The sequence below is a fragment of the Struthio camelus genome, chromosome 16, assembly GCF_040807025.1.
Source record: "Struthio camelus isolate bStrCam1 chromosome 16, bStrCam1.hap1, whole genome shotgun sequence".
NCBI classification, from domain to species: domain Eukaryota; kingdom Metazoa; phylum Chordata; class Aves; order Struthioniformes; family Struthionidae; genus Struthio; species Struthio camelus.
This window is the reverse complement of record NC_090957.1, coordinates 13,181,790-13,197,408: the sequence shown is the minus strand read 5'-3', so window position 1 is coordinate 13,197,408 and position 15,619 is coordinate 13,181,790. Positions and strand designations below refer to the sequence as shown.

General features: G+C 41.1%; 1 protein-coding gene across 1 annotated transcript in view; it reads right to left on the bottom strand.

The window, feature by feature from the left end:
- The window catches only part of ANKFY1 (ankyrin repeat and FYVE domain containing 1), a 34,393-nt gene that overhangs the window by 5,854 nt on the left and 12,920 nt on the right, over positions 1-15,619 (bottom strand). Inside the window, exons 7-21 of the mRNA XM_068910617.1 lie at positions 14,654-14,819; positions 12,309-12,513; positions 11,454-11,522; positions 10,535-10,734; positions 9,933-10,030; positions 9,269-9,491; positions 8,218-8,316; positions 6,817-6,970; positions 5,714-5,882; positions 4,401-4,519; positions 3,904-4,060; positions 2,468-2,668; positions 1,195-1,371; positions 628-775; positions 265-355 (exon numbers count right to left, since the gene is read on the bottom strand). Coding sequence (XP_068766718.1) covers positions 265-355; positions 628-775; positions 1,195-1,371; positions 2,468-2,668; positions 3,904-4,060; positions 4,401-4,519; positions 5,714-5,882; positions 6,817-6,970; positions 8,218-8,316; positions 9,269-9,491; positions 9,933-10,030; positions 10,535-10,734; positions 11,454-11,522; positions 12,309-12,513; positions 14,654-14,819 — 2,276 coding nt within the window. The remainder of the gene's footprint in view (positions 1-264; positions 356-627; positions 776-1,194; positions 1,372-2,467; positions 2,669-3,903; positions 4,061-4,400; positions 4,520-5,713; positions 5,883-6,816; positions 6,971-8,217; positions 8,317-9,268; positions 9,492-9,932; positions 10,031-10,534; positions 10,735-11,453; positions 11,523-12,308; positions 12,514-14,653; positions 14,820-15,619) is intronic.

Here is a 15,619-nt window from a genome sequence, read left to right as displayed (position 1 = left end):
TGTCTTCAAATGGGGTTGCAGACTAGCAATGCTACACCCAGTTTAATTCAAAGCGCATCATGCAAAACTACCTACTGTGTACCAAGAAGAGGAAGTTAAATTTCTCCAGTATTTAAACAAAGCATGCTTTGCACACTTCACTGTAAGGTTAGTGCAGAAATGCTATAATCTAAGCCAAATCTTTAACTCTGTTTCTAGTTATACCAGCGCACACTTTAAAAAATACATTGTCCTTTTTAAGCCTGTTAAGACTATATTAGTTACCTAATATTAAAGGCTTCTGCGTCTACATTGCACTCTGTGAGGAGGACCCGGATATTGTTTAGACGGCCATGCATCACTGCCAGATGAAGAGCTGAAAAAGGAGTAGAAGAGGAGCTTCAAGAACCTGAAGTAGTTAACATCTGTAACAAGTGCAGCCTAATAGAAAGGGAGCGCTTAACTATTTCCCCATCTTCCTTGTCCATCTCCAAAACTCCCTCCACCAGCTTTGATTTCCTGGATTTTCCTTCATCTTTGCAGAGTGAGCCCTCTCAGTGGGCAGACTCTACCACTATGGGGTACTAGCAACAGTCCTCCTGGAGTGTTTCCATGTACATATCTACTTGTAAAGCTTCACTAGTTTACCATTGTTTCCATTTTCATCCACAGCTGCAAAGTCTACTCCATTCTCCAAAAGGACCGAACAAATTGTGGGCAAGTCTTGCTGGGCTGCTAAGTGAAGAGCAGTCTGACGATGCTTAGTCAGTTCATTCACCTGGGCACCTGCAAGCAGCTGTCAAGATGCAAGAAAGAATGTCTTCAAGAACGTGTTTCAGGACTATTAACCAAGAGTTCACATCTATGAATGAAGTACAGAAGACTTCACTGTACAGAGATACTTCTAGGTGCCTGGCCAACATGAAGCGGCTCAGTAGCGATAGCTTTTTGTACAATTTGTGTACGCGTTCTTATCTGTAGGAAGTGCAAGGTAAGGTCAACTAAGCTGCATTATCCAGTGATTGCTGCAAGCCAGGCATGCGCATATGAAGGCTACTGCTGCAGTTCCAACAGTCTGAGCCAAGGGAACTTTATACAAGTCTGAGGTCCGTTTCAGACAAAGGGGCACCAGGTTCAGCTGACTTCTCCAGACTGGAGACCTAAGACTTATCAATGTGGATTTCTAAGTAGTGAAAAAGACTCTCCAGTACATACCAGATTACGCACAATGATCTCTGAGCCAGCTTGCACAGCCAGGTGGAGAGGTGTGAGTTTGGAGGCATCCTGGACCCGAGAGTTTACATTGGCCTGGACACTTATCAGGAACAGCACACTCTCAATGTCAGAGTTCTGAACAGCTACATGAAGGAAATTCCGACCTTTATTATCAACCTGCGGCAGAAAGGGCATGTGAAATGAAACCCTTGTGTTACTTCTGTAGGACAGCAAGTAGTTATGCAGCAGAACCTATCTCCGCTTAGAGGTGCTTGCTCCCTCCACTTGAGGTGGACTTGTTCCTTTCATTGTTTGACAATAGGTACTCACCTATTTCATTGTCAAATAAACTGGGCAGAGAAACTGTCAGCAGCATCTGCCCCCACTAGACTGCTTCGAGCCATTTTATTTCTACTCCACAACCTTGTCATTTCTTGGCCACACAGTGGAGAGTATTAAGACAGACAAAAAAGGTTAACAGTTGTCATAGTAAGTAATGAAATAGCAGTTAATGATGAACAAACTCATTTAACCAGTGTGAGACAAAACTGGAGTAAATCAGGTAGTTAACACTGGAGAAGGAAGCAACATGCAATCCTGCCACACAGAGGTAAAGTGTGTGCGTTTGTTGGCTTAATGCCAAGTGCACGTTGCCGTTCATATCTGCCTTAAAGGTGATGTTAAAGCACATTTAGAACTAGGCTATATTTATATGCAAGTTTTAGATGTGTAGCAAGAGCTCACTAAGCACTCAAGTACTTTACTAGTAATTAAACTTACACACAGTAGGAAGAAACTGCTGAACAGCTGCCTGAAGTGTCACACCAGAAGCCTGAAGATACAGTTGGAGGTTTCATAGTTCAACAGTGCAGTATAACACCTATCACTTAATTGTTTCAGGACAGGGTTTCCTTTTTTGACAGCTTTTCTAAGAGAGCTAGGTAATAGGTTACTTCCTTACTAGTCTGTCACAAGACACACCAGTAAGTTAGAGTTGACACCTTCTCCTTACATACACGTATGCCTGTTCCTCAGTTTAGCATTGAGAAGGCAAGACTAAGGGTTGATAAGACACTGACCCTTGATTTTCTCTCATGAATAGCACATGTGCATCTATAGTTCCCTAATAAATCCTGCTATAGAAAATTAACATCTGGCAAACTTGGTTGCATATAGAACCAGAAAAGGATAAAGCAGAGTTTGCTTGTGGAACACCTGCTACTGCAATCTAATGCAGTTAAAGACAGACTCACTTTGAATGCTCTCGTCTTACCTGTTCAGCAGCTCCTGGCTCCCTCTTCAGGATTGCTTCAGCTGCCTTGTTGTTTTTATATGTCATAGCACATGCAAAGGGAGTCATTCCTTGCCTGTCACGTACATTTAGCTTTATTTCTGGATGTGAAATCATAAGCTGAATGATAACATTATGTTGGTTGCTAATGGCAACATGGATTGGAGTTCTTCCTTCTGCATCCTAGAAAGGAGCCATTAAGTTCATTGTATGAAGATGCAGTAATATACAAATCCTTCCCTGTCTTTGAGGAAGGGGGGAAGCTTTAGTTTAATCCTGTGACCCACCTCAGTCTTCTGCTGAGACACCAATACTTATTTCATTTGCATCATGATTTGAGCTCCCATTACAGTTTGGTAGTTGTTTCTCTCAAATAGGCTGACCTCAATCCTGTGCTGTGTTACACAGCCTTGTAAGTAGCTCTGAGCTAAGTCCCCATACAGTCAGACGTTTGGGGGGCAAAGATGAGCATTCAAGACCATGACCAAGCATTGCAACAGAATGCTTTCAAACAAATAGTACTGTCTGGTAATGTTATTTTAATACTAATCATTTGTTTTTTCCTCAGAAAAATAGCTTAATTCTACAGTACACCAACAGATGTACAGTAAGTGAATCTGAAGTATCATTTCAATAGACTCAGTATTTCAGTGGAAATACTTCCCTAGCTTGACTCTCAGGCACTAGTGCTAGATTTTCCTGAAGCTAAACATTTACAAGCAGGCTCATTAAAAAGCACAACAATTTGTCAGATGCATGCATGTTTTGCAAGCAGCATATTAAAGTTCAAATTTTGATAAGGTATATTTAATCAATTGCCCATATCATGAAGCAACCACACCTTCATGATGCAGTTCTGATGTCACAATTTTAGATACTGTGAAGACCTAAAACCATTAGGTATTTATTTCTCCTGTTGCTATTTGTCAAGCTTCTGTTCAAGGATTCCTATATAAAAGGCTACGAAGCATAACTCAAATTACATCACCCCAATATGCTCAACAACAGAAGACATTTCCCAAACACGTTAATAACTTAGTAGAGCATTCTGCAATTTTACACTATAGTTACTCTAATGATTAACTGCTGCAGAAAAGAGTCCTGGTCCCTTCCTTAATTGACACTAGGGACAGGAGTTTAATTCAGAACACTATATCAACAGTAAACTAACACTCTAGGAACTTTTCTGAATCAACATTTTCCTGCCAGTATAGCTTCCTGAATTAACCCACCACAGACAGATCAGAAAAACCACAAAATTGCAGCCAGTCATTGTTTCTATTTACGGCTGAGCCATTACAATCTCTTTCTCTATCAAGCAAAACACACCGCTGAGGTGGAAATTTGTTTTCACTATGTTCAATATAGAGAACTAACTTCAGTCCTTCAACGAAACTACGTACTGTTTCTCCACGTACCTGAGCATTGACGTTGGCACCAAACTCCAAAAGGCACTGGATCACCTCTTCTAGCCCCCAGCAGGCTGCTAAGTGAAGGGGTGTTTGTCCATCATGAGCTTCTTCCTCCCCTTCTCCATTAGGGCCTGGCTTTCTGGGGCTATTCACATCACAACCACTAGAGGAAAGCAAGAGAGTCAAGTTAACACATGTTTAATCCAGACATAAAAAGGTCTGACCTTTTTTTGGAACTATTTAAGAGTTCATCCAGCATCTTCTGACACATTCTAAGTAAATATAAATTCCTAGTTTTAGTTTGACTGTTATCTAAGCTAGCATCATGTTCCAGATGACATGAGAATGTGTCTTTTAGATTAGCCAGGCTTCCATATGTGCCATTCACTAAGAAGTTAATGAAGCACATACCTGCTATTGGCTCAGAATAGCATTCAATTAGTTCAAGCAAGGAAGATATGTGCATGCATATTGGAAAGTTGTATTTCAGGAAAGGGTCTGACCTGCGAATAAGAAAGCATGCTATTTGTTCACTGTTTTCATCAATAGCTCTATGCAGAAGAGTCTGTAAGCACCCACTTGGTCCTGACCCCCAGCAGGTTGAATCACAGCCATGCCTAACCTGGAATGAGAAGCACAATAAGGCAGTGAAGTTTTCTATAAGTCTCCAAAGGCACCTAATACTTTATGTAGTCCTTGACTAGTTCTTCTGAAACATTACACCTGAGAGGTGGAACCAGAGATGCCTGGATCTATTCTCGTGACAGTCATCAAGTTTCAGGAAGCTACTTTAATGTCTTCCAGACCAATATTTGATTTGTCTAATCCTTTACTAGGTAACATTAACCAACGCTTTGTTCAGATAATCACCCACAGACATAAAAGAGGCTTTAAGTTAGTTCAGGTAATGCCAAACTACCTGACTTTCTAGCAGTGACAAGCACCTAAAGCAACTGAAGGAGCATCAGCAAACATTGCCTTTGAAGGTCTGGCCCATTTACGTGTTTTGCCATACGTTGCTGGAAGAGTTACCCTACATGTCCATTTAAGAGATGCATTCAAAACTATTCAATTGCCATATTGTTCACACAATGGAGTGGAACGTGTCTTATTTGGACTCATTTATGAGGTTTAGGAATACTTAAAAGAGTTAAGACTTAACTGTACTTGACCATTTGGGCTGGTATGGGATACAAGACTTATTTCTCAGCTTGCCAGCTAAGTTTGAATATTCATCTCAATCTAACAGACAACAGCTAGATATCAAAGAAAGTTCTCAGGATAACTTCCTTCCTTATATAGGAGACAAAGAAATCTACTTATGTCTTATACTAGCAAGTTTCCTGCTGAATCACCCATGCAGGAATAGGATCTAGTCTTAAAAAGAGAGAGAGAGAGAGAGAGATAGTATTACTCTAAAGCATACAGAGAATAAAGCTAGGTGTTGTGTTTTATTCAGGAAGCTGACCATTACACAAGTTTTGATATGCTACAGTGACATTTTAGTAGATCCTTCGGAAATTAGATGCTACAGCACTTTGATCTCCAGTATCAGGAATTCTGATAAGCTATTTTACAGTTTTTTTTTTTTTTTTTTAAATAATGACTGCAAGGTATTTGACTCTACAGAACTGCAGTGTTCAGAAAAGGTTTCCCAAGAAAGAGGGGCTTCTGGTGAAGACAGACACTAGAATTTCTACAGTACTATAGACTACGCCGCTCTGGTCCTGCACTAACAGTTCATTTCTGCTGGTCAGCACTTTGTCACTAGTGAGATACAAGAGCAGGACTAAATTAAGCAGACTGACAGTCTTACCAGAGTCGATGCAATATCTTCCAAGTTATTTTCCAAGGCAAGCCATAAAGGTGGATTTCCTTTCTCATCTGGCACTGACATGTCTGCTCCTCTGGTACAAATAGCATCAACCACAAGAGGGAGCTGGTTTTTTATTGCTAGTTGTAGCGCAGTCTCTCCATCCTGTGTTCTGTAAGAGGTAGTTTGAAGTCTGTTACTACCCCATTAGAAGTTAGACTCACTGTACAATAATCTATTGGCAAAGACTAACATCATCTCCCTACTTTTGCTATGATAAGACTATCTCTACAATCAAGCAAACCCACTGAGACAGCCTCTTCACATCTACACAGTTCACCTTACTTTTTCCACCTTCAGTAGCAAATGAGTCATTTCTAAAGTCTGAGCTGAGCATTAACACGCTGCTCAGAGACACTTTCCTTTCTCATTTCTTTAATCACAGCCATTGTCTGAGCATGGAGTTTCTTAGAGTAAGCCTCCTGCCACAGGAGGGAACAGGTTTGTTCCTACTGTGGTAACACTTGAAACAGTCAAATACCAACTGCAGAAGAACTCTGAAGTCAGAACAGTAGTTTTAGGCAGTTCGTCCCCATCACATTCATTAGGGTGTATACATAGAGTTTTGAAGAAAGCATGTCAGCCATATGTAAGCAGAAAAGCAGTTTTTGTTAAGTTTAATATCAGCTTGTCTACAGACAAACTCATGATGCAAGTTATATCTGAATCTAGTTGCTGGGGCTACACCTAATTCAACTTACATGGCAGAAGGCATACAGCTCCAGCAAGCTGGTAAATAGAAGGCAAACTACAAGAGTTCAGTACTGTGTCTCTGGGACTTGAGACTGTGATAAGAGGATCTGTTTTATCTAGAATGAAGTGGCACCTCCTTTTGCAATCCCAAGATGTGGCGCTGACTGATAGAGTTCTAACTAGCTTCACGTTTGCATACGGGGCCCATCAGCCATAATTAGTTCCATAAAAAGGGCCAAGTGCATAACTATCAAGATTTGAACCTCTAACTTCAAGCTGCTACATAAGGGCAGTAATCACTACCAGCTCCTAAACATGGATCCCATTCAGTGTTGCATCAGTTAAGATCTTACCTGACATTTATATCTGCCTGATGTTCCAGCAGAAACAGTGCGCTCTTACTATCTTGTCTCTGGATTGCCATATGTAGTAGAGTCTGCCCGTCTGACATTGTGTCATTGATGGATGCCCCAGATCCAAGCAGCTGAGCTGCTATTGTGTGCATGCCTGAAGATTTACAGCTCATTAGTATTTTACCTCCAGTTCAGAGACCCTCTACAGCTTAACAAACAAGGCTTCAAGCTTTCAGTTTTCAATAAGAAAGGCATACTGATCGAATGCTAGAAGACTTGTATACATGAGCTAAACCAATTCACGACTATATAACTTGGATATTCATTGATGGACTAATTGTCAGTAATCAATATTCTACTCCTTTTGGTCTTGCTTTAAGACACCAGATATGGTTTGACATACAGCAGAGATTTTTCCCTTAGTTGTGCCAACCTAAATCTAGTAAGGTCCACACCTAGCCTGATTCTACATACTCCCTCCAAATTTTGTTGAAGCAGCATATTGACTTTTGGTGTTATGCTCATTAGCCACTCACGTGTCTATTACTGTATCATTCAGGTGTCTAGCTTACTGGCTTCCTTCTCTCATTCCATTAAGCCAAAGATTAAAAGAAATCTACATTTTAGTTTCCTTATTTTAAAAAAATCATTGGAAAGAAGAAAGATGACTGGACAGTAAGCATTTTACAAGTGGCTGATAGCTAGCACTTCAGCACAGAGCATATGATTAAGTGTTCTACCCCATATCTTAAGTTCAGAGTATGTCACTCTCCGAGAAGTCACTCTATGCAACTACTGTTCGCAGCTCAGTAGGACCACACTTTAGTTGATTCAGTGGTGACCACACAACCACTTTTGAGACCGTCCCAATAAGGCTGAGGCATCATTTGATCGTGACTAAGTTTTCCCAAAGCCATCTTCTTCCCCTTTTCAGACAAGAAAAGGTATTCTGATTTGGTATTTCAGCTCCATTCCCCTTCATAGCCACCCTTAAAGTAGCTCACCTTCCCCTTGTAAAAAGTAGCATTAGCGTATTAACCAGTTTTTACAGAGCTAATGACAAACAGACACAATATGGTGAACTGACTAAAAACACCAATGAAGAGTTCCCACATCAGAGCAATTCCACACAACTGGAAGTAGAGTTGTAGGGAAGAAGCTCCAGACCACCCTCTAGTGAACAAGTGAAGCTGCAGGGCAAAAAAAAGAAAAAAAACTACCAGCAAACTAGATGTGAACATTTTTAGAAGCCAAAAACCACCACCTCAAACACTCCCAGACAGCTTCCTATTAGCAGCACAAGTCAGGCCATGAACCCACAGCTGTTGCTTTGTCCCAAGAATCTTATTCACATCATGTCTTCCACCTATTTAATTCTTGTTCTGTTTTGTAGGCACCTACCTGTCCAGAGAGCCAATCCTAGCACAGTCTGATCTCTTGAGTCCTTTAGACTGAAGTCAGGAATGATTTGCAAGTTGTTGGTAGCATGAAGAGCATTAGCTAGAAGAAAGCTTTCAGAGTTAGAGCATTCTTGTATTTGACGTGCAGTTGCTGACTGACACTGTTCCTCCTGCAGCTTTAACGTTTTCAATTAGACTATTCATTTAGCCAGTCAGTTTGAAAAAAATCCCTTCCTGAGCAAGTAATAAGTTATTCTGAGTTTCCCCAGACACGGATACTGTTAGGACTATGCAGCAGTGGCTATACTACCCAAATCTTAATACTCATACTGCCAAGCCATCCAACTCTCTGGATAAGGGGCTTCGCCTTCCTCATTACTACCTGTTTCTGAATGCAGTGGCTTATACATAAAGCTCTGAGCATGAAGACTTCACTGGAGGCTATATTGCAAGATGATGGCAGCATCCTTCCTTCTCAGCTCCTTGGGAAGGAAGACCTACTCCCAAGTTGACCCCCTCCCCCCCCCAAAATCCCACCTATGCCAACTGAATCTGGCAATATCCTAGATGCCATAAGTGGAGAACTTGCTAATATTTCAGCATTCATTTAAGTCTAATACTGCTATTACAGTACTGTTGATTCTGTTCAAAATCCTCTTATTGAAGGAGTTGAGGGAGATAGAAGGTATCTTCCTGTAGTGATATTTCTACCAGTATTTGGTAGATTCCTGCATTTACCCGAACTGAATACTTTGACAGAGGAGGAAGGGGACCTCACTTGTACAGCCAGAATAGCTACAAGTTCAGGTCACCTACCTGTAGTGGAGCATTGGGCAAGATGAGTAATAAAGATGTGCTCAAGACAATTTAACATTCTAGTCTTAAACTGAAGTCACCTGCTTGTTTAACCAGTCTTGTTAATTGATCTAATTAAACAAAGTCTACAGGAAAACATGCTTTATTTGTAGTTTTTCCTAACACAGTTTAGTTGGCATCTAGACATGCCGATCTTTTACAACATCAATATAGTTTGAACCAGAAGAAGAACGTACCTTTCTGTTCCAGGATGACTGATACCACATCTGGATGATTGTGAGCAATAGCCATGTGAAGGGGAGTTTGCAGATAGACATTCTCTGCTGTTGGAGAAGATGCATCTTTCTGACCAAGAACTGCTTCTGCAGTTTGGATGTTAGGATTGGCTCCCTGTTGTAGGAGTTCTGCTGTCAGGTTTGCTAGGCCATGCCTACATGCTGTATGCAGGGGTGTTTCTCCCTTTAATAAACACAAGATTAGGTTAAGAACTTGAGACAAAAAAAAAAAAAACCCTGAACTAGAGAAGTAGCTTTTAAACAACTATACCCTTTTTTACAGGTGCGTAAAGCTTAAGTCCTAGCTGTTGAAGCTCGTTAGAGCTTCCAAACTACATGAAGTAACCTACTGTCAGGAGTTTACTACAGCAGGCCTCAAGGGAAGCGTTAGAAACATGCTAACCCCTGGTGATACTGCAAGAGCAGTGCTATAAGAACGTAACAGTTGTCAGATTACTGGGAAGTACTGAAAACCCACAGAATACTCAGGTCTTCTGACTTGCTTGAAGCTAGTGTTAACCACTTTTTACAGACTCATTTTCTCAACAAAATTGCAGTATCTTGTTTCCAAGACAGTGCATTCAAGGGAACTTTCAGACTAAAGTCTAGAAGCGTCTACTTTTACCCGTTTGTTTTGGTGGTTGACTTTTGCTCCATGTGTTGCTAAGAAGAGAGAAGCTGCCTCATTTCCTGCACCAGCTGCCCTCTGAAGCAAGCAGTTTCCTAAGAAAAACATTTAAATGCAATTAGAGTGCAATTGCAACTACACTTGACACCAACAAGTGTGTTAGCACCTTCCCTACTACAACATTAGAACTTGAAGCCAGTGAAGAAAATCCTGTCTTCTCCCAATGCTGCAGTCATGTGCACTGCTGTTTAGCAAATCCTCCTTACAGTTGCAAAAGGTGTACGTCAGGACCTGGCAAGGAGTCCAATTTTTCCTGTCACTTCCTGCAAATCAAGCTCAGCTTGGGACCTGTCAGAGTTCCAGCTGAATGAAGTTACTACCATCTATCAAGAAGTTACTACCATCTATCAATCATTATGCATATGTGCTCAACAACTGTGGCAATTTCATTCCACTCTCCAGAAATCTTTACCCAGTTCCATCCAATTATTTAAACAGACTAAAGTAGTCTGGACTTCAGAAAGTGTCCAGTTAGTGGCACCAGGCAATTAAGTTGCACAAACCTTCCACCTAAACAGAAATACAAACCTCTGTTTTACCTGTTACTGTGTCTGGCGCATCTGTATTGCTGCCTCGTTGGATCAACCTTGCTGCAAAACTGTTCTCATCGAATGAGGTTCCATTTACAACAGGGGCATCCTCAAAAGGATTTACAGACTGATCAGAGGATACGGTGATATATTGAATTGCAAGCCACAGAGCTGTGCTTCCCTCATGATCCTTCAGTTCCAAGTCTAGTCTAAAAATAAGAGTCAATGTTTCCCAATTTATGCCTTAAAGAACGTTCCCTGTGCAGCTTCTAACACTCAAATTAGTACAGCTGTTAAGAGACTTTTAGGTAACCTCTCACTGACGACCCTTTTACTTGCCAAAGAAGTCTGCTCTAGCTTCAGGTACTTCAAAGAATTTGTAAGTTAAGCTCGTTGCTCCTATGAGAAGTATGGCACTGCTGGATTTGGACTGCCACAAGACACATGCATCAGAGACAAGTTCCTTTGCATTTGAGTAAGTAGTGTACAAGAGCTCTCAATTCAACTGAATAGAGCCCGAGCCAAAAGCAGCATTCCACTTCTTTGCCCTAGTAAGAGTCATCTGTATTAGCTTTACACATAATCCAAGTTGAATCCAGAAAAGCATTAAGACATTAGAGTTATTATTCCTTTAGGCTTTACTATGAATGAAGTTATTGCTGCATTCTTTCACCTAACCTTCCTTGATAAAAAAAAACCACTGAGATGCAGTTGCTTCCTCTTTACAGTACAGCAAGGTTGCTTGGCTTCTGGCACTGTGTAGGAAGACAACTTCCATCTCAAATTATGCAAAGGCCTTTCACTTTTGTATCCCTAGCCTATTGCAAGGCTACAGGCCAAAAGGCCTAGAAGACTTTTGTTAAACCAGTTCTCATACCTTCACTGTATGAGGTAACCTCACTGTATTTTGCATTTAAATGAAACTTACTGTTTGCACTGGAGGAGCTGACTGAATACAGGTTCATTCCTGACCACAATTGAGGCATGTAACGGGGTCCTGCAATTGAAGCCAAGTATAATTAAATTAGTAAGAAGTGAGATGCTCCTACGTAAGATTTTTCTATACACACCAACTCTCCCCCGCAGGCTTCTAAAGTTAACCTTCACCTCTGCTTTCAGGCAAAGGGCCCAAGCACACGTGGACAAAGCAAACCACCCCTTTAGTGGATATGGTTCCAATCCATTCAATGGTAAACAATTCTTTACATTAACTAACAGCTAGCCTTCAAGCATAAAAGCTCAAGTCCTTTAGCTTATCAAAACTGAGTCGCTCATACTTTGAAAGTCTTTCTACACCATTTTACATACTTGCTTGCCAACCCAGCCCAACCCATAGAGCAGCTTAAACACTCTACGCTTTAGTAACCACGTACCACACTGCAGACAGTGGCTCTCTGAGATACTTTCAGGTTGACCGACAGACAGCTTTAAGTATTTTTTTTTTTTTTTTAAAGCAAGAGTCATTTGTCATTATCTAGCTTGCTTTACTCTTCAGTGACCCAGTAAAGGCAAACTGCTCACCTCATGTTTCAACAGTCAGCCCATCCCAGCTTTCCATACCTGGACTATGTTTAACAACAGTATCGTTCAACCTGCACGGCTTTCTGCTTTGAGTTGCTATCAGCAGGTCAAACACTGAAGTAACAACTTTGTCTTTCTTGCTTGCTTTCAAGATCATCTGTGCCTTGCTGACAGACCTGAGCATGTTCCTAGTAGGCTGCAGCTAACTACTACCCTATTATCTGTCAAACTGGTAGCAGAAGTTACTTCAGCCAGTATTTACCTTCCTTTGCTGTCTTGCATGTTTGGATTGGCTCCAGCCTGTAAGAGGGATTCTGCTATTTGTGCCATCTCTGCCATGACATCTGGTGAATGCTTCTTGGGGCTGTATGATGCTACAAGGTGCAGAGGAGTCTCCTGGTCTCCCAGCGTAGCAGCATTCACACGGGCACCATTTTTAATAAGAAAGTTCGCAGCAAATTTATCTCCTTTTGTGAAAGAAGAGAAGGTTATCTGTGGATATGCTAGGAACCCTGCATTCTTTATACAAGTCTTAGAAAATGGATACACATGACTTCCCTCTGTACCATACAATCATTCCAACAGAAGCGTCTGTTCTTAGGATGCCTAGCGATAGATAACTCCAAGAACAGTTTGCCACAAAGCCAGGATTAAGGTATCTCATAATCCCTCAGAACAAGCATTTTCCCCAGAGGTTCACATGTCACCTCTAAAGTTCAAATACTAGTTTACTTGGTGTGGTGATACCAAATGAGTTTGCTAGCTCCAGTATCAGTTAAGATAAATTCATGCCTGCCCTAATTCACAACTGGACAAACTGTAGGACTAAACATACAGGCCATTTGTGACCGAGGAGTCATTTGTGACTATTCCAGAGCACCAGTCAGAAGCTGTGTAGTTGGAAGTTAGTCACTATCTGTTCAGTACTGCTACATAAACAAGCACTAGCACAGCCTTTGCTATCTATCTCTTCACAGTTTAGGCCCCACTATATGACATAAGGCCTTGCATGATAGGTCCTGACTGCTGAAGACATTAAGAACTCCCTCCCTCCTGGCTTCTGAGGGGATTTGGAGTTATGCCCACTCTAAGGCATCAAACCTTGACCTGAAACACCAAGATGCAGAGAAACACTTCAGCATATTACCGTTCCCTGTATTCCAAATACTAGTTTGAGTACAGGTATGCACAAGTTGCCTGTCCTGAGCAAAAGACTGGAGAACAAGGAAAACTGTTTGCCTTTTTAAGCAGCATAAAAAGCTGCATCATCTCCAGCAGCCAAAACCAAAATCCCACTTCCCCTTATTTCCATATTCGACATTCCCCCACTCTTCTTCAGTGATCAGTGGAAATAAGGATCACGTGGCAAATTCGAACAGTTTGCTTTAGCTCTGTTTCCAGAAGACATGGTTGTTAACAGTGATTAACTCACTGAAGCTTTAGTTACTGAAAAGCAAGCATTCATTCTCAGAGTTTTAGCTTAAACTGAAAGCAGCCATTAGAACCAGAGGACAAATGCTAGCATTAATTATAAAAAAAAAAAGCAACCTGCTGCAAACTTTCCAATGCTTCACAAGACTGCAGCCACCACAACACTGACCTATGCCTAGAAGGTCTCCTACTCCTGCTGCTGAAGTTTCATTCATAGGCTCAGACATCAACATTATCCTGTTCAGATATGTAAGGGATTAAAGAAAAGCCATGAGCTGTTTTGAGCTCTCAGATTCCCTTAGTAGTAGTTTCAGTTTCATAGGATTTTGTCAGCTGATAGCAGTAGATACTTTTACTTGTAGCATCACAACACCTACGATGTCCAGTCACAGGTAAGATCCCTGTTGTGCTTTCTGGAACAGAGAGTTGCTCAAAGATATAATTGCAGGAAACTAGTAGCATGATGCCCTCACTAGAGATTTGTTTTAAACCAGATCTTGGCCATAAGCCAAGATGCTGCTGCTCCAAAGCCTTCCGAGTATTGCGGCCATGGCAACCAGGTCCTAGTGTGCTCCTGTTTTCATAAGATGCATTTTGCACTCTAAGGTTGAAAGCAGCTCAAGATAATCATGTAATTGTACTCAAGCTCCACTGGTAACCATGCTACTATTCACTGGAGCTGGAAGAACTCTGCAGATATTTAGACTGGCATAGAAGCACCTCTACCTGCTCTCCAGTAGAGAAGACCCGTGCTATCAACCATGATCCATAAGAAGCAGATGCTGCATTCAACCCAGGTCTAGAAAAAGGCTTCCCTTTCATTCTGTAGAGAGGCTGCCTATGTATGATACAGCTTGATTCAGCTATCTGTCAGAAATACATTAAGCGCATCACCACATTGGAATGCTCTCAGTATCCACCTATGCTCTTTAGCAGACAATACTGTTCCGGATGATTTCTTGATGTCACATGCTACAAGTTTAGTTTACCAGCCAGCAGGCTAGTTTTTACATTCTAAATAGTTTGTGGGGTTTGGGGAACTTTTTTTTGTGTTTGTGTGTGTGTTTTTTTAAAATGGAGTTTTACAGAGTGAGACAGGGATAGTCTTTGGAATATATTACATTACATGCTGGGAATAACTGCAAGTTAAAGAGGCTGCATATCCTATTTACTTACCTCTTTGGATGGCTTTATGTAATAGACTCCAGCCCCTCTTGTCTGCCCTATCTACATCAGCCTTGTAGTTGACCAGCGTAGTTGCAATACTCTCCAGTCTTTGGGAGAGGGCTATATCTAAAGCAAGATCTCCATTGTGATCCAGTTCATTGAGCTTCCCAGGAAGCTATAAAACAATTTAGTGGATTGATATTAGTTATACTAAGAGACACTCACAGCCCAACATGATATTTTAACAGCCCCTTCCAACTACTGTGATGTTAGAGCTGAAGTTCTAACTCAAAATACCAGTGCGGCATTTGGGCAAGTACCTCTCAAAACACAGGAAAACCATCAGAAGACTAGCGTTTCTACGTGCTAATCTAACCAGAGGGCTGATCCATGAGAAAACAGGAGTTCTGTTTGCAAGCCTTTTTTAACCCACAGGAAGCAAGTCTGGCGCACTACTGAAGATTCTGCCGATATAGGCAGGGTCAACAAGGTACTAGGAAAAGTATTCAAATATTCCTTTTTCAATATCTCCTATCCTAAAATCCAAGAGACAACTTGTGCGCTAATGCTTTAGAATGTTCACTTGACCAGCACAAATATCTGTTACTTCAAACATTCAATAGAAAAGAAAAAGCATTTGTTCAAAGTAACAGTGATGCTTACTGAACCACAATGAATTAACAGCGTGCACTCCTATACAGTGACTTTTAATGTGCACAGCAATAACTGGCATTGGATTACATTAGCTTCAATCTGTTGTATGCAAGGCATATGTTCTAAGAGGCATATGAAACACTTGAATTAGTCTTTATGAAACCTCTGACGTGGTAGCTAGACTTCCATTACATAAACAGAAGTATCTAGGGTAGCGATAAACAATGAATGCAAAAAAATCAGTGACAGAAATTGATAAAAAGTTCAGAATAACAGTTAAACTAGTCATTTGAAACATCAAATTCTAGAACACATAGCAAG